Source organism: Delphinapterus leucas, chromosome 5 (assembly GCF_059928025.1).
Source record: "Delphinapterus leucas isolate spDelLeu-1000000601 "Yukka" chromosome 5, BTC_Dleu_Yukka2, whole genome shotgun sequence".
In the NCBI taxonomy this organism is placed as follows: Eukaryota; Metazoa; Chordata; class Mammalia; order Artiodactyla; family Monodontidae; genus Delphinapterus; species Delphinapterus leucas.
In genome coordinates this window covers 135,519,437-135,538,799 of record NC_143133.1, presented here as the reverse complement: position 1 = coordinate 135,538,799, position 19,363 = coordinate 135,519,437, and the positions used below count along the sequence as shown (strand labels likewise).

At 36.9% G+C, this 19,363-nt stretch overlaps 1 protein-coding gene across 1 annotated transcript in view; it reads left to right on the top strand.

The window, feature by feature from the left end:
* The window catches only part of GRIA2 (glutamate ionotropic receptor AMPA type subunit 2), a 167,309-nt gene that overhangs the window by 121,361 nt on the left and 26,585 nt on the right, over positions 1-19,363 (top strand). The window contains exons 7-12 of the mRNA XM_089912494.1: positions 2,451-2,618; positions 2,877-2,981; positions 3,660-3,770; positions 5,285-5,491; positions 5,983-6,353; positions 10,895-11,093. Of these exons, the coding sequence (XP_089768620.1) occupies positions 2,451-2,618; positions 2,877-2,981; positions 3,660-3,770; positions 5,285-5,491; positions 5,983-6,353; positions 10,895-11,093 (1,161 nt within the window). The remainder of the gene's footprint in view (positions 1-2,450; positions 2,619-2,876; positions 2,982-3,659; positions 3,771-5,284; positions 5,492-5,982; positions 6,354-10,894; positions 11,094-19,363) is intronic.

Genomic DNA, 19,363 nt, shown 5'->3' with positions numbered 1-19,363 from the left:
ATTTAGATCCATCTAGTAGAGGTATTTCCAGGAAACTTAACTGCAGTCATCCAGGAGCTATTCTAGATTTGTCAAGAAGGACTCACGAATAGGCCTGCAGTGACGTTGCTTAAGAAAATGTAGCAGTAAATGTGAATATCTTATCACAGTTAACAGCATCAATCACAGCTCTGCGGGCTCAAATCATTTTCTTTTTCTTCTTTCTTCTTACCAAATTTCCCATCAAATTTGATTCATTCATTGGATAAAATGAAACTGATTCAACTAAACTATTTCATGCGAAGATTAAGTGATAACTTCACATTACCATTTTTAGCATTAAAAACTCAGAACAATTTCTGCATGTGAGGAGAGGATAATTCATACCACATAAATTACTTTCTCATTTGCTTTATTGTACCAGCTCTCATGTTAAAAATAAACAACACACGCGTCTATCCACCACTGGACCGATTTATAACACTCTAATGATATTTTGCAATTATCTGTTTATGTATCTTTTCACTGAACTGGAAGGCAATGTGAGTCCCATAAAGATAGAATCAGTATCAAGATCTCTGGCCTTCCTTCCTCCCTTCCTTCCTCCAACTGTGCCCTGGGCTCTGAGAATTCAGTGGTGATGTAAGTTTTCTGCTTCCCTAGAGTAACTGTTCTATTGGGGAGGAGAGATGAAGTAGGCAAAGAATGCATGAAGAAGATACTCAGATGCTGGTAGAGACTATGAAGGGGATGAACAAGGTCCCATGCAGGAGAGTGACTGGGTGGGCTGGGCAGGAAGGACACTGCTGAGGAAGTCATGTTTGAGTGAATGGATGCGATTTCAAGTCATGGACTGAATGAGATCACTTCAAGAGAGCAAGGAGGGTGATGTGAAATGGAAAATTTAGAAAATCTGTCTTCACAAATGTTCTTGTGAAGGAAACAGAAAAAGATGGTGGAAATTGGAAGGAGATATGGACCCAAAAAGCAGTTATTATGTCTATCGATATCTATCTGTCTAATCTGTCTATTATCTATGTATCATCACCACCCACCTATCTATCAAACCTACCTACCTATTGTTTTCTTCTTTTACTTGTGGTAGGAGACACTGGAGCAGTAGAATTGCTAATAGAGATGATCCAATAGAGAAAAAAGGCTGATGCGGGATATTGAGAGTATAAGTGCATAAAAAAACGTCCTCAGGGGCATGAGGGGCGGAGTCAGTGTGAGGCTGGAGTGGCTGTCCTGAAGAAGGGGAGCGGCCACCTCAAGGGATGCCAGCTCAGGACGGAGACGGAGGGAAGGTGGAGCTTGGTAGTTTTCGGTGGAAAGGTCAGCTGGTTCTGTCTGTTGGCTTCTATTTTCCTGGCGACCGGGAAGGCAGGGGTGTCAGCAGGAGAGAAAGAGGAATGTATAGAAGTATATAGAGAAGATAAAAAGAAGGTATAGAATAGTCACTTTTGAGCGTGGAAGAACCAAGTTACTGAAGAAAGTGGAGGATTATTTGGAAATGTTGTGGTCCTGTTTTGGATGTGTGGTCAAAACTTTTAGTGTCACAAAATCAGTATGATATGGCATTTTCCCCCCAGCTTCACTGTACTTCTGTTACCTAAAGACTGAAAAATACTGAATAGCAGAAATTTCCTCAGCAGTAATTAAAGCCTTTATGTTACAATGGGATTTATCATTATTGACAGCAGCATCAAACGTAGATAAATGGCAGTATATACACATGCCATAATAATACTTATCCAGCCCCTGACCGTGCCTAGTACACATGTATTGATAGTAGTTTTCTTCTGCTAGGCCCCAGGCTCCTAAAATAATCCTGCTGCCCCACTGGGATCTGAATACCATAAGCTTGTAACCTTGTAATCTACTATCATAGATTATTGAAGCCTGAGGGGACCTAGAAATCATGAAGTTTGGCTGTTCTTCTAATTGAGTATCGTAATCACCTAGGAGAGTTTAAAAACAGACACTCAAAAGATCACTGCACACATATATGCACATCACTAGGGTGGAATTAGAGATTAAGGATCCCCAAAATGATCAGTATTCTTTCCATATTGCCAGGTGAATCTCTCATTAGACAGTGGAGAAATATTGATTTGTTAATTTCATAATTTCCCATATCACCAGGTCAGGCCATAAAGTGATGCTCTAATGAGAAACTAGTTAGAAAAAACAAAAGTGAAAACATCAACACAATTATTATGAAAAGTCTCATCTGAAATAGATGAGACGTTAATATAATTGAAAATGTTTAGAATCGAAGGGACAGTCCATAGTTCCAATATTCCATACTACTCCTCTTACATTCTTAGGTTTCTAGAGATAGAAATTGTGCCTAAATTCTCGGACCCTGGTATGGTGTGTATGGTGGGCAACTGGAATCTTGATTGCCAGTGTACAGTGAGCCTCTGAATTTTCTCCCATTCTTATGAAATGTGTGTGGTACTTTTCAGTATACTTCTGCTCTGACCTATGACGCCGTTCAAGTGATGACCGAAGCTTTTCGAAACCTACGGAAGCAGAGAATTGAAATCTCCCGAAGGGGGAATGCAGGAGACTGTCTGGCAAACCCAGCTGTGCCCTGGGGACAAGGGGTAGAAATAGAAAGGGCCCTCAAACAGGTCAGTCACTGAAAATGATTGTAATGTGACTTAACGATGGCCAGTATTTTTTCCTGCTGAATTAGTCATTCTTGTTTTATCTCTTCTGTTTTATAAAGAGGGAGTATTATTTCCTAACTACACAAAGGTAAGTTGAAGAGCAGAAACCTAATAAGTGTCGTTTTCTTGACTTGCATCCCGGGAGAGTCATCTGGTCAACCACTCTGTATCTGGTGGAAGTGAATTTATAATTGTGCTCCTTTCCCATTTCCTCATTAGGTGCAGGTTGAAGGTCTCTCAGGAAATATCAAGTTTGACCAGAATGGAAAAAGAATAAATTATACAATTAACATCATGGAACTCAAAACGAATGGGCCACGGAAGGTAAATCATTAGTGAATTGAAGGCATTCTCTCTGTGTGAGGAGGTGAGTTAGTGAACCCATCACCTCATCTTCCAGAATCCTGGAGACATATATTCACATAGCTGGATTCAACAACTTTCAGAAACATATATTTTAAAATATGTTTTCTAAATAAACTCTATTTATTTCTGGTAAGTAACCCTGAAATGTAATTTTAAGATATAATAAATAAAACTGTTATACTTTTTTTTTTAGACAGAGGTAGAAAAAGAGTTTAATGAGAAGAAAAAGCACTGTTCCTGAAAGATTATGGTTCGGGAGACCAAACATAGCTGGTGCAAGTGTGAATGTAACTGTTCAAGTCAACATTTTTTTTTCTTCTGTTATGGCTGAAATGCCATTGTCTGGATTTTATTTATGTTTCTATATGATCACTCCCACACAAATTACCCTTGGAGAGTATGAAAAGTGAACACGAAGAGACAAGCCGTTTCTAAGAACTGTTTTTGTTTGTTTATTTTTATAGTCTCTTTCTATTGCTATTAGATTCACGTGCATAAAAGGTACATCTCTGTTTAGAACAAGCCTAGTTAGTGTAGGTGTAATTTCAGGTTCAAACATGGGTTTGAAAATAACTCAGTGCTTTGCCAGTAGGAAGGTCATATGTCCAGGTGCCCACCTTCTGTACCCTTTTGCAGATCGGCTACTGGAGCGAAGTCGACAAAATGGTTGTTACTCTCACCGAACTCCCTTCTGGAAACGATACTTCTGGGCTGGAGAATAAGACTGTGGTCGTCACTACAATTTTGGTAATTAGCTACCTATGCCTCTGTTCTACGTTATTTTTCTTAAGAAAAATATCTGCCACCTGGAATCGCTGCTTATGTTTAGGAGAATAACTGATACAGTGATGCTTTTGAATGTTTTAGTCATTCGCTTCATGCTTATTCTGTCAGAAGGACTCACAAACACGAGCTACGGCACTCAGAATACGTCTTATCCTCTTCAGGACTGAACTTCGGCTCCGCAGATAATTGGTAACCTGGTGCTCACACGGGTGAACACCTAGGGCAAGCCTGGAAGAGCCTTCCTTGTATTCCTCCCATGTTTTACCTTTCCACTCCCACACGATTCTGGGTCCATTCTGTCCTTACATTCGTTACATGGTTTAATAATGTTGTCAACTTCTCTATATTCGTATGGAAAGATGGACTCCTGAAAGACAAGGGTGATCTCCCTTCTTTTTAACTCCGAGTCTCAACACAGTAGTTGGCACATAGCTAGTGCTAAGTGGATGTGTATTGGCTGGATGAGACAAAATTGAACTGGATCCTGAACGTCGAGGCTTTGGATAGATGGACGGCAGATGTCGATTATGACAAGAGGCTGTTGGGGAAATGAAATGGAGGAAATACGTGATTTTGCAGCAAGCAGTCTGATTTCATTTTACTAAGTTGTGATGTAGTGAATTTGTGAGATTCATTATGGTAACGATATTGAGAAGAAGACATAGGTTAATAAGGGATTTGGATAAGAACACTGGTTGGCACTTGGAAAAGTCTTAATAAATGTAAGCTAGACGTTTGAGGATTTTTGCCTGAATCATGCCACTGAGAGGAGGTATCTCACTGAACCCCAAATATCCTCAGTGCCACTTTCCAGTTGAGAAAAGTTGGGGGCTGGTGTTGAGTCATGTTTTCTTGCTTCCTTTTTATGGTGTTCACAGGGGGGATGCTACTCCCTAGCTATCCGTGTAGCGTAATTCTAGGATATTCTATCTCAAAGAGCAAGTGAGCTCTCAAGTCTGAGAGGGTAGATTCCATACATCACTATGGCAACGACTCTTTGAGTCTGGGCTCACTGATCATGGACCTGATTTCCACAAGATCCTTATCCTCGAACTCGTAGTGGCACAGGGTTTTGGGTTAATGCTGGTTCTTTGGAGTCAGGGGAGCCCTAACTTAGAATAAGAGAGTGGTGGATCCAGAGTTGACTAAAACAGATGTTAAACCACATGATTCCTCTCTAAATACTAGGATTACAAACACTACAAGGGGACATACTAACAGTTTGTGCTTTTGAGTCTCTTGTTTACTTTGGTATGGCCAGGTGCCAGCCATGTGCATGAAATATAATGAAAGATAGATGAGGACCTTTGATCAGAAGCATTATGCTTAATTTTTTCCCAGTCATATTTTCCACTATCTGTATTCTACAACATCTCTGACTTACAGGTAATAATTAAACCAGAAGATTTGAGTGGATGCGAGTAGACCAGTAACACAGTTGTTTTGGTCAACTAGAGCACTTTCTTTCCATATAGGAATCTCCATATGTTATGATGAAGAAAAATCATGAAATGCTTGAAGGCAATGAGCGCTACGAGGGCTACTGTGTTGACTTGGCTGCAGAAATAGCCAAGCATTGTGGGTTCAAGTACAAGTTGACCATTGTTGGGGATGGCAAGTATGGGGCCAGGGATGCAGACACGAAAATTTGGAATGGGATGGTTGGAGAACTTGTATATGGGGTAAGTACTGCGCTTCTCAAAGGTAAAGTCATTACGTTTGAACTCTTGTTGAGAGAATGCTTGCCTTCCATGCAAAGTACCAATGTCTGAGATTGTGGGTTTCCCACATTGCTCTAGGAATGCTGTGTTATTTCCTTGTGCACATTTGAAGATGAAGGATGAAGTTAGAAGCAAATATGCAGATGGAGACAGGCATCTCACCTGTCTTGAAGCCTATGGGCCATATGCATTGTTCAGAGATTGCCAAGGCATAGAGGCAGATGTAGTTACCATAATCAAGCCAGAAGGGTGTACTCTGTGTTTATAAACAGGAGGGATATTTGGGGAACTAATTGCTTTTCTTCTGTTAAGTATTTACTGGGATTCCACCAGGGAAATGATTATTCCCAGTTTCCTGATGTCCTTCCCTTCCCTTTGATCAAATAACGTAACCACGATTCCTCTCTGACCGTGACTCCTGGTTCTATTATTTTCCTTTGTTTCCCTTACAGAAAGCTGACATTGCAATTGCTCCATTAACCATCACCCTTGTGAGAGAGGAGGTGATCGATTTCTCAAAGCCCTTTATGAGCCTCGGGATATCAATCATGATCAAGAAGCCTCAGAAGTCCAAACCAGGAGTGTTTTCATTTCTTGATCCTTTAGCCTATGAGATCTGGATGTGCATTGTTTTTGCCTACATAGGGGTCAGTGTAGTTTTATTCCTGGTCAGCAGATTTAGCCCCTACGAGTGGCACACTGAGGAGTTTGAAGATGGAAGAGAAACACAAAGTAGTGAATCAACTAATGAATTTGGGATTTTTAATAGTCTCTGGTTTTCCTTGGGTGCCTTTATGCAGCAAGGATGCGATATTTCGCCAAGGTTGGTTACTCACCCGCTTCAACTTTGTGCATTTTAGGTCTCGAGTGGACATTCATGGTGTTTATGAATTCACTGTAAAGAAGTTAGCAGCGGCCGACTACCTGTCCAAGCAGTGTAAGACTCGTAAGGACAGACTCTTACCGTCGGCGTAAGCCTGTGAAATATCTGAGCAATGTTCTTTGAACGTTGATCCTATATTTCCCTGGTGAGATTATACACACCATGGAGAGGCTATAAAATGCATAAGGTTCCTATCATTCCATGCCTTCTTGGAGGGGTACCGTGTTTTTGCTGCATATTCTCATTTTACAGTCATCTGTGTGTTGATCCACAGACCTGTATATGGGAAAATGGGCAACATTACTTACTAACTACAAAAGCGACAGAACTCCATTTGCACACATCTCATCTCTCTCTCTCTTTTTTCTTCCCCCCTATTATTAGCTCATGGAAATGACATGAGAGAGATATTTGTAAAATTTGTGTTTTTTTAAAAGGTTAGGTTGCTGGGTTAAAAAGAATGTATGATAATATATTTTCCAAGTATCTAGAAATATATAGGTGGGTAATAATGATGGCTGATTGTTACAAACGCTTGTGCCGTATTGAATAGCAATACACATACAGGATGGAATAAATTCATACATCCCTATTCTCATCATAATATTTTAATTCCTGCCCTAGAATGCCTAAATATAATGAATGTATCACAAAACACACATTGCCTTTATTCATGTCATGTACATGATTAAGAATGATAGCCATGTCTGGTTCTTCAGAGGAATAAATCCTACTTTTCCTAATGAGGTTGCTTTCACATTTAAAGCCTATATGATTATCGATCTACCGGCACATTTTAATTTGGGCTCAACTACCCTCCTTTGAGTCTATGGGTATCTTAATAACTACCAGAGGCAATGGCTTCTTAAATACTATTTCATTATTGTTAGTTTTTGAGCACTTTGGGGATAAGAAGTGATTAATTTCAAAAACCTATATGTGAAGCTCAAAATTTTGTATCTTCTGCGATCTTTTCTGTATACTACACCCATCAAGATAAAGGGACTATATCATGTATGCAGAAATTATCAGTGACCTACTTCTCAGATAGCAGGTCACATTCTTATGAATTTTATGGACCTGAACAATCTTAATTCCATCAAATTCCCTGTGGCTTCTCTATGGAACTGCACTAAATTAGAACTATATCAATGGTACTTGCATTGCATATATATAGAGATATATAATTTTAATGTATAGCATATAATAATAATTATAACATACTATATATATATATATAATTATGACTTCTGACAAAACATATAAGATTCATAGTTTCATCTCTATAGTTGATCTGATTGAACTTAAAGGCATAAAGAGAAGTTTCTAATGATGAAGGAGGAAAATACTAACCAGATTGGAATCTCAGAGAACACTGTGGCTCATAATAATAATGAAGTGATTCATCTTTGGTAAGAAGGCTCTTGAAGTATGATGTTACCATAGTCCTGAGATATCAGGCAGTTATCCTAGGGTTCCACAAACTACGCTCTGCCTTTTGAATAAGCAGGAGAAGCATGTGAAGGTTCCTTAGGACACAGGACATAACGACCTGGGTTCCCATCGATGGACCCAGGTTTGTTTGCCCCGCTCCTCATGCACCAGGGCTCTGAAGGTTTTGGCCTCCAGTGCTTGTCTAGGAGCAGAAAACATATTGACACATAGGAGCTGGGGCACAAGGGACATTTAACAATCTGTGTTTTCCCAGGGTCCACCATGACATAGTGACATTCTAATTTTCAACAAGCCTGCTTCCTAAAATATTATCTTTTTTCTTCATTTGTGGTTTCATTCATGAGTCATGACCCACTAAACTTCCACATGTAATCATTTTTATTTCCTGGTAAGATGTATCAATTTTAGATAGCATATTTTTCCTTGTTAGCATTTTTTGGCCACAGAATATATATGAATAGATATATACACATATATATATATATATAAGCAAAATTCACTTTATTAAAATTTTCAAGCATATGTATCTTTCACTTTATGGTATATGTGCATTTACCAATTGAACTTACTACCTAATATTGGGAAATTCAAAGAGTTTTTTAAATGAACCAAACTATCATTTTTTAGAATGCAATGATGGTAACTCTAGATTAGGAAAGAATAGAGCAGCTTAGTACCTAAAAAAACTTAATAATAATGTATGAAATCCACAGATCACTTTAGAGATGCCCTTTATATATTTTAAACGATATTTATCAACTTTTTCCAAGTAAAATATGGTATGGAACTCTAGTATTTATATGAGTAGAACACATTTAAATTTTAATATAGAATGGTTTATTGAAGTGAATTGGTCATTGCCTGAAATTAAGTTTAGAATATGTTAACTGTAGTTTTGTGGAGACTAGGACCACAGAATTGTGAGAGCAAAATGTTGTAAAGTTGACTCTTATTCTCTGGTTTTCTTCTTCTTTTTCCTTTTTTTCCCCCCAATATCCTTAAAGGATTAAAATGATGAAAAAATTTCATTCTTAAAATAATTATTTAATAGAAATTTAAAAGAAATGGCAGAATATGTGCATTTATTTGCTCCGTTAGTGCAGACACTGAGAGATGAAAGTTTTATTTTTAATTAGAAAAACATTTTTGTCTGTCACCATGAAACATAATATTGAATTTGCTCATCTGCATAAAATTTCTCAGGAACTCATTCAGAATCATAATTGATCCTTTGAAAACACTTACAAGTAAATAATAAATTGCTCAAGAATTTTGTTTTCACTGATGCACAAGTCGAATAAATTTGGGGGTTATCTCACACACTGTAAATAAACTGGCATATTTAATTAAATTTACAACTAGGACAGAATGACTTATAAAAATGATTCTCAAATATATTACAAATAAACCTGAGATGTATAGTATCAAAAGCAATTACCATGCAATCCGTTTTGTTTTAAGGGCTGTGAGAAGTCAGATACTGAATCTGCCCTCTTCAGTATAGGTTACATGTCATATAATGACACCTTCCATTGTGATGGAATAAATAGTGAACATTTTGAGAGTGGCTGTGTCTACATAGGGTTTTTCCAAAATCAAAATGTATTTAATATCCTTTTCAGAATATAAGTGAGGCTTGTTTAACTTTTTTCCATTCTATCATATTTGTTTCATTCTTTGCAACTCTTAGAGACTGGTAAAGGCTCTTAATTATATTATTATTATGTTTTCATTGCTTGTGTGCTCTCTCTCTTTTTCTCTTTTATTTTAGCTGCAGATGTTTTTATCTAAAAAATCTTTACTTTTAGCTTCACCCCTTTTCTTGACTGCTTGAGTAGTTTATTCTACAAATACGACCCAATAATTTGATGTAGTATCTATGTTTCATCAAAAATATTTCTTGTTATTAATTGTCAGGAGGTTTAGTTTAGGTCATAAATTGGCATATTTTCATGATTTAAATTTTTAGAAGTGTTTTACCTCTTCACTGTAGAGGGTTTAATTTTTAGGCATAACAGAGTTATTAACAAAAAAGAAAAAGTTATTATACTGGCGTGTTAATACTACTCAAATACCATTATATGTAGAACCCCAGCAAACCTTACCAAATAATACCCTATACATCTCTTTCTGTATCTACATGTCTACATTTATCTACCTAGGGTTTATCTACCAGTAAATTACTGGGAATCAATTAAGCTTTTGAAAAGTATTTTAAGTAAGAATTTATGGTCACAGAAGTATTGTTATTATATTTCAGACTAGGAATTTATATCTTGGCAAAGTTTTACATGTCTAATTTTTTCTCCTTGAGTTTTCTTTTTTTTTCTTAAGCAGGAGGCACAAAGGAACAGGGTCATAGCTGTCCATGCCCTGAAGCATCAGAGTTTTATTCATTAAGAATAATATTTTGTGTCATACTTTGTTTATAGTATCACTATTTTCCATTTTTATCTTGTACTGTATCTAAAACCTATGTTTCTGCACAAAAAGAAATACCTAATGAAATTTTGGACCTTTTTTGAGGGTCTTGGAACTTCATTGGCTGGATTAAAAGGAGGGTTTCTTCGGTGTTTAAAGCCACATCTGTGGTACATACTCTTTTATTTTTGATATTTGATTTTGTTTGTCAACGTTGTTCTGAGTTTTGCTGTTGATCTTAGATTCTATTGTTCGTTTACTTATGTCATGAGTGGATAAAGTAGTATGAGCATTGGATAGATTATTTGCACATTTCTTGAAATTGATTGTTACGATATTTCATACCATAAACTATTTGGCCATGATATCTATGAAAGAATCTCAGGAATCTGAAGTTCTGCCTCGGGATGTCTCATCAAATCTAGCAAATCTGTACTCCTTGCTCAGAAGGTTTAATAATTTCAAGTATCATCAACTAGCAGATATATTGAAAAGTATAAAGTTAAATATTTCCCTATAAATCGATATTTGCATAATACTGCTAACTTGTTTTCTTATGAGGTCATTCATTTCGCTTTACAAATCCATTTCGTACTTGTTATCAGATCGCTGTCTGGGCGCATTGTTGGAGGAGTTTGGTGGTTCTTTACCCTGATCATAATCTCCTCCTACACGGCTAACTTAGCTGCCTTCCTGACCGTAGAGAGGATGGTGTCTCCCATTGAAAGTGCGGAGGATCTTTCTAAGCAAACAGAAATTGCTTATGGAACATTAGACTCTGGCTCCACTAAGGAATTTTTCAGGGTAAGAGATTCTGCTTCCTAACTTCTGATTTTGTTCTTGTAATTAAACTTTGTGCCCCCTTGCCCCTCCTCCCATGGTCTACACAAAAGTGCTATGCGCAAGTAATTTCCATCCCTGTCTCTAATTCTATTTCTGTTTTTTTTTAATTTTTATTTTATATTGGACTATAGCTGATGTACACTGTTGTGTTACTTTCAGTTGTGCAGCAAAGTGATTCAGTTATACATATACATATAATTTATTCTTTTGCAAATTTTTTTCCCATTTAGCTTATGACAGAATATTGAGTAGAGTTCCCTGTGCTATACAGTAGGTCTTTGTTGGTTGTCTATTTTATATATAGTAGAGAGTAGAGTGTATGTTAATTCCAACCTCCTAATTTATCCCACCTGCCCTTTCCCCTTTGGTAACCATAAGTTTGTTTTCTGTGTCTGTTTTTAACCTTGACTCTACCCCGCTCCCTTCCCTACCGCTATACTTAGCACTATCTCTATCCTTCTGTTTGATTCCTGACTCCTTCAGAGAAAAACACTTTGTTGCAAAGAAATCTAGTTTTTTAAAAAAATTGATTGTCTTTTTGGAACAAAGTTGAAGCCAAGTATAGTTAAATTTAGGTGATTATTTTTAAAAGAAAAGGATGTTGTATTTCGTTTTATGTTAAAGCATGACTTCCATCTATCTTACATAATTTACAGTTGAAAACTCACTTTCCAATCCGTTATGTTAATTCTAAGTCAGGAAACAGATTGTGTTCATATGTGGAAATTCCAAACTTTCTGTTAAACCCTCCAAGAAAAGGCTAACAAAGGCCTTCAACTTCTCGACTTTTAAAATGGGAATCGTAATTACAACGTGTCTATTAAACGTATTTTAGTTTTTAAAAGATCTGTGGCCTTATTATGGTCTCTGTTTATGGGCACCAGTCCAGAGGCTGATGTTGGTATAACTTTCTTTCATTATACTATTATCTCTCTGTAAGAACTCATTCTATTAAAATGCCTAAATATAGCAGATAAACTTTGGTATTGACATTAAGCCAAATACGGACCATATGATGATCTCTGATAATCCATCTTTGGGTGTACCTAACTTTGAGTGAGATCCAGGCCAGTTTACTTCTGCATTAGGATTAGGACTTTCAACTTCCAGTTGAAGTAGTAGACTGTATTTTGAAGACCGTCTCCTTCTGCATTGCCACTGGTCTCTTTTCCAAATAACATCAGTTGTGCTCCAGATATCACAGGAGAAAAAGTGGTGTTGTCAGACGGCTGACAACGGAAAATAACTTGGGCAGGACCTTGACTCCTCCACTAGGTACCGCGACGTAAGCCGAGATGTGGTCCGTCTGTCAGCGGTACTTTGACTTTGATGCTGCGTATGAACGCTGTAATGCAGATTTGTTACTAATGACAATTTACTGCTACTTCTGAAAATAGTTGCAATACTCTTAATATAACACAGTGCTCTAGCCTGATCATAACAATGGACCTATTAAAATAGATTAGAATATCGCATGATTCTCAATTAGAAGTGTATTTTGAAACATTTTTAAATTGTTTGTGTCCCGATAGGGCTTGCTTTTATTTTACTGGTATATTTTACTGGTATATTTATTGGTATATTTTACTGGTATATTATTTACTGGTACATATATTTATTTTACTGGTATATATTTACTGGTATAAGTATATTTACTGGTATATTTACTGGTATATATTTATTTACTGGTATATATATTTATTTTACTGGTATATTTACTGGTATATTTTACCGGTATATTTATTTTACTGGTATATTTTACCGGTATATTTATTGGTATATTTTACTGGTATATTATTTACTGGTACATATATTTATTTTACTGGTATATATTTACTGGTATAAATATATTTACTGGTATATTTACTGGTATATATTTATTTACTGGTATATATATTTATTTTACTGGTATATTTACTGGTATATTTTATTGGTATTCCGCGCTCTTGAAGTAAATGAGCCCTGTGAATGAGGCAGAGACTTGTTAGATCGTATGGTTTACGTAGTGCTCCTTATATTGACGAAAATAACCGTGATTGTTTCCAGACACTGTCTGTTGAGAGTCACTCTCGTTAGCTTGTTTGGACAACAAGAGGACCAATGTTCTCATCGACTGCACTTTCAGGACCTCGGAGCTTTTCAGTGTACCTGAACTCCATCATAGAAACGCGCGCCGTAATCAGCGGGATGCCGAGATTTCATGATTAGAATATGCAAATTCCCCAGGAGACAGGGTGAGAAGGCTGTGTGACTCTGGGCAAAGGATGCTGCTACTCTTGTGTTTCAGCTCAGTAACCCCATGGAGACCATGGTCCCCACGTGCAGCGCACACAGACACACACACACACACATGGGCGCGTGCACACACGCTGACATATCTGTGGGGTGCCACTCGCCTATATAGGATTGTGGTGCTTTCCTTCCCTAGAATAATAGAGAAGTGATGTGAATATTTAGGCAACCTGATAACCTTTATGCGTATAGTTTCCCAAAGCAGTTTCTTGTGCGTCATCTCTGAATCTCACAGTATTTCTGTCTGATAGTTGGGGCGATCACTTTTGTTTGCATGTTGTGTGTTATTAAATTTAAGCTCGGATAAATGTGAGGACTTGACCAAATTCTAGCAGATAACAAGTGTGCTGAGGACTTTTACTCCTAAAGAGTGCTTTCCGTACACTGTTTTTCCTTCCTTCCTCCGGATTTACTTTGCTGCTCTCCTGCTGTGTTTCGGTCACCTCCGTGTTGGCATATGTCATGTTAGAGGATTATAGTGGTGGAAATCCAGACAGGGCCTCACAGTTCCTCTCAATATACCTTCAAAAGGAATTGTTGATGCATGACCTTGGCTAGGTCTCAGTGCTATAGCATAGCAGTCAGCTACTCCTTACCTAGAGAAGGAAGGTGTGGGCTCAAAAGTACTTAAAAGCCACACTGTTCATTCTGTTTGTACCAGTGAAGGGAGGCTAATGGAAGAGCACACATCGCCAAAGTGAATAGGAGCATGCCTGTTAATCCCACCATTAAAACACGGCATGGCTGTGATTTGGGAAAGTATGTACAAAAGGTATGTTTCTTTAAAAGTCGGATTAAATAAAAAGGTGCTGCTAAATTGAGTAATTTTGAATAGTTTTTCTAACTGTATTAATGTTGGATAATTGGGTACCACGGTGACAATAGTGAGGGCAATGTTAATTTTGCTTCTGACTCTCAGAGGTGTTTTCAGAGATACTCTGGCTTGCAGCAGTAGCCATCGCATCTCATACCTTTCCCCACAGAGTTTATTGCTTTAGTATATGGAAATTGAGTAAGAAATTCCTTTTTGTAAAAAAAAGAATTTCTCCTATAGAGTGTTATTCTAAACGTATTGGATGAGATGAAGCTAATTCATAGACATTATAAAGGCAAAATATCATTGATTTTTCATTTTTCCCCTTAAAACCTAGGTTATATTCTACAAACTGTCTATTAGCAGTAGTCTGGTTGAATTTCTAAGCTTATGGTGGAAAGAGGTGCAAAGGAAATGCTCCTTGCTTCTGTTCCTAAAATTAACATTCACCACACACTTGGGTTGTCCTCTCTCTCAACTGTCCTTTAACCTCAGGGGCGTTTGGGGCTCCTGGAAGGTGGGTGCAGGACAGGGTGAGTGATGGGAGATTGACCATCGTGGTGCCTGATCCTCCAGGAGTGGGGATGCAGAGGGAGTGGGCTGGCCCCAGACTGAGGACAGGTGCTGTGCTTTTTGTTCTCTGGCTGTCTCATGTTTAATACTTACTCTAATGCCCGAGGCAGCTCATGACACGTGGAAGACACAACTTTTACCAGTTGCTAATACTTAACGCTCTAACAGTTATGTTTCCTAATACGGCTTAATTTGGCTTTACTGATAGCTTTTTGTTTCTTATGCTGTTTATGAAGAGGGATTTTATCATTTATATTATTATAAACTTTCTACTATCACAGTGTCTATCAGAAAGTCAACTTTCTGATTTTATCACAGCAGGAGCTTTGGATTTAGCCATTGGAGAAACTGATTTGAGAAGGTAGTCACTGTCTGAATTTTAAAGATGTATAACTAACTAAAAGATGGAAAAATAACTTGTTTAAGACCATTTAGAGATTAAAGGGCCAGTTTTAAAACAGAATTCGGAGTTCTGAGAGCCTAGTCTTTTGTCTCCGTATTAACTAATGATACATTAATGATAATTAACTAAAGATACATCTTTGAAGGGATGAAAGCATCTTATATCAAATTATAAGAAGAATATTTCATCTCATTTATACGAAACTGTTTTGTCATCGTTAGGATGATAATTACTCAATTTAAATCTAAAGATTTTTTAACTCAGATTTCAGGTACATAATTTAATAATTATGGGTTATATTAATATTGTTTTAGGGAAGTCAGCGTGTGTGCATTAGTTTTAGAATTCCGATTCAAGCTGTAAGTTTTCTAATTTAAAAATCTATATGTTCTTTAAATGATAATCAGTAAAAGAAATATGAATGGAATATTTACTTTGTTGTGCTAGAGAGAGGAAATAGGGGACAATCTTGTAACCAACAAGATGTGTGAGGAAATAGACCCTGCATCTTCCTTTTCCAGAGCTTTCTGCTCACGGAACCCGTGTACATCCTCGTATAGAGTGAAAGGTAAAGTCTGACTCATTTTGGAGCTGCTGTTCTTGCCTAATTATAGCGCCACTGTAACACACCTATAATTAAGAAAGAATTAGGCTATCAATTATACGCCACTATTTTTAGACTTTCACATTTTGATAATTTCTTCTCTCAATAAAAGAGGACAGACCTTGAATTAGATGAGCAGAAGATGATTTTGTAAGAACTGTGTGCATTATTTTCCTACAGAAACTTAGATGTGGGGAATAGAAAATGGCTTTATAAATAAACCTACCATTGGCCTGTCAATCCATGAAACAGAAGTATTAACTTGCGAAAAGGAAGTACTTCATGCCTATCCTAAATCCCCACACTGCAACCTGTTTATCTTACTCGGTGTGTCTCTGAGTAAGTGGTCTCCTTTAATTATGCTGGCGTTGGAAGGAAGAGGTTCTAAAATATGGTCAAAATAAAGGTATTCCCCTTCTCATTAAATGAAGTTAATTATGCCATTCTCAGAAGATTGATTTAGTCAGATAATAATCCATATTGTTCTTATCCAGCACTGTAGACTCCTCACAGAGTTTCCAGAGAGTATAAATGAGATAAATACATAGTATTAATGCAGGTGTGCCTTACCTGACTGAAAAGACTGGTTTGAAATTTTCCTTTACCATATAATAACCACAAATACAAGAGAATTACAACAATTTATCCTTTTAAAGGCAGCGACCTTTTTTTTCAATTCCTTCTCTAGCATAAGATACACTTATTTACGTTAATATATAAAATATTGATTGCAATATATTTGTAAATAAAAATGTTTTAGCCATTATAGCAGCTTCTGTATAGAACCGCATTAAGTGCTATTTCATTACAGTTACATTTTGTTCCACTTATTGCTTGTGTTTAGCAATAATGCAAGCATGATTTCCTTACTGATACTTTATAGAACAGATTTCACTAATTTGTGGTGGTTCTCCATACTTATTTATTTCTGGTATAGCTAAAGATCTTTCTGCCATAGTTTCCTATATATCACCTATTTCTGTGTGGGTAGAAATATGTATATATACCTAGCTTTGTATATATAAATGTACAAATACATACACATATTTCTTAACTTCATATACATGAATACATATACATACATATATTATATCTTTCAAATATTATGGAGATGAAGTGGGTATAGTTGACTATATGTATGTTACTAATATCAAAATAGACCCTTTACAGATCTTTCAGTCATGCTTAACTCTTTAAATAGTTTCTAAAGCACTCAGTACTAAATCAATGCTGAATGTGAATAAATTAGGAACAAACAGCACTACATGGATATGTTCTAAGTCACTCTGGTGTGGTTAGTCATATTATTACAGATTTTTCTTCCTTAGTTTTTTGGGGAGCTTGATTAGTCATGAAAGTCTGCACAGCTGACAATTCTGCATGTCCAAGGCTTCTCTAGATAATCCAGGACAAGTTCAAATCATTTGCTCCCTGCTTGGCAGTTTTCTTTCTCTGGCATTTTAAATGTTCTCACCATTCCACACAGCATCTGAGGACAGTATTGATTTTTTTTTTTTAGTGATCATATTTTTAATGCAGTATGACGTATAAAGTGCACAGATCTTAAGTGACAGCTCAATGAATTTTTACATATATATGCACCCATATAACCATCACTTAGATCAAGATGAGGCTCCCAGTCCATACTCAAACGTAGCCACTCTTCTGACTTCTGTCACAAAAGTATTCTACTTTTGTCTGTTCTTGACCTTCCTGTAAATGGAATTATACACTCCTTAGTCTTCGTGTCTGGTTTTATTTGATCATCATAATGTCTGTGAAATTCACTTATGTTGTTGCATGTAACAGTAACAATAGTTTGCTCTTTTTTTATTACTCTGTAGTATTCCATCATATAAGTATATTATAATTGATCCATTCTACCACTGGTGGACATTTGGGCTGTGTATAATTTTTGGCTTTTATGTCTAAAGCTGCCATGAACATTCCTGTACACATCTTTCAGTGCACACGTGCACTCATTTCTCTTGGGTTTATACATAAGAATAAAACTACTAAATTATAGGATGGATGCATATTTAGCTGTGGAAGATATTGCCAAATAGTTTTCAATAGTGCTTGTAACAATTTAAACTCCCAGCAACAATGTATGAGAGTTCCAGTTGCTCTGCCTCCTCAGAAGTACTATGTACCATGAGCCTTATTAGTTTTAGCCATTCTGGCAAGTGTGTATTTCATCCATTATGGTGAGTGTGTATTTTATTGTGGTTTTAATATGCATCTATCTGAGAAGTAATGATATATGGAATACCTTTTTATATCTTTATTAACCATTTGGAAATTTTCACTTGTTAAGTGCCTGTTCAAGTCACTTGTTAATATTTATTGGGTTGTCTTTTTCCTATTGATTTGCTGGGCTTCTTTAAATTTTAATGAAATGAGTTTTTGGTCTGATGTATTATTATACACACCTTCTCTTTGGTTTGCTTTTCCACTTTCCAAATGGTGACCTTTGAAAACCAGAAAGCACTAATTTTTATGAAGTCCAATATACCAATCTTTTCTTTTATGGTTAAGGATTTTTGTGTCCTGTTTAATAAATCTTTGCCCCAATATTATGAAGATGTTCTTCTACTAAAAGCTTGTTTTACCATTCACATTAGGCATACAATTCATCTAGCACTGATATTTGATATGGTGTGAGACAGTAGGCAAAGTTCATTTATTTCTTTTTTAACAACTTTATTGGAGTTTAATTGCTTTACAGTGGTGTGTCAGTTTCTGCTGTATAACAAAGTGAATCAGCTATACGTATACATACATCCCCATATCCCCTCCGTCTTGCATCTCCCTCCCACCCTCCCTATCCCACCCCTCTAGGTGGTCACAAAGCACCAAACTGATCTCCCTGTGCTATGCGGCTGCTTCCCACTAGCTATCTATTTTACATTTAGTAGTGTATATATGTCCATGTCACTCTCTCACTTCATCCCAGCTTGCCCTTCCCCCTCCCCGTGTCCCCAAGTCCATTCTCTACATCTGTGTCTTTATTCCTGTCCTGCCTCTAGGTCCGTGAGAAACATTTTTTTTTTTAGATTCCATATATATGTGTCAGCATACGGTATTTGTTTTTCTCTTTCTGACTTACTTCACTCTGTATGACAGACTCTAGGTCAATCCACCTCTCTACAAATAACTCAATTTCATTTCTTTTTATCGCTGAGTAATACTCCATTGTATATGTGTACCACATCTTTATCCATTCATCTGTCGATGGACACTTAGGTTGCTTCCATGTCCTGGCTATTGTAAATAGGGCTGCAATGAACATTGTGGTACATGACTCTTTTTGATTTATGGTTTTCTCAGGGTATGAGCCCAGTAGTGGGATTGCTGGGTCATATGGTAGTTCTGTTTTTAGTTTTTTAAGGAACCTCCATACTGTTCTCCATAGTGACTGTATCAATTTACATTCGCACCAACAGTGCAAGAGGGTTCCCTTTTCTCCACACCCTCTCCAGCATTTATTGTGTTTGTAGATTTTTTGATGATGGCCACTCTGACCGGTGTGAGATGATACGTCA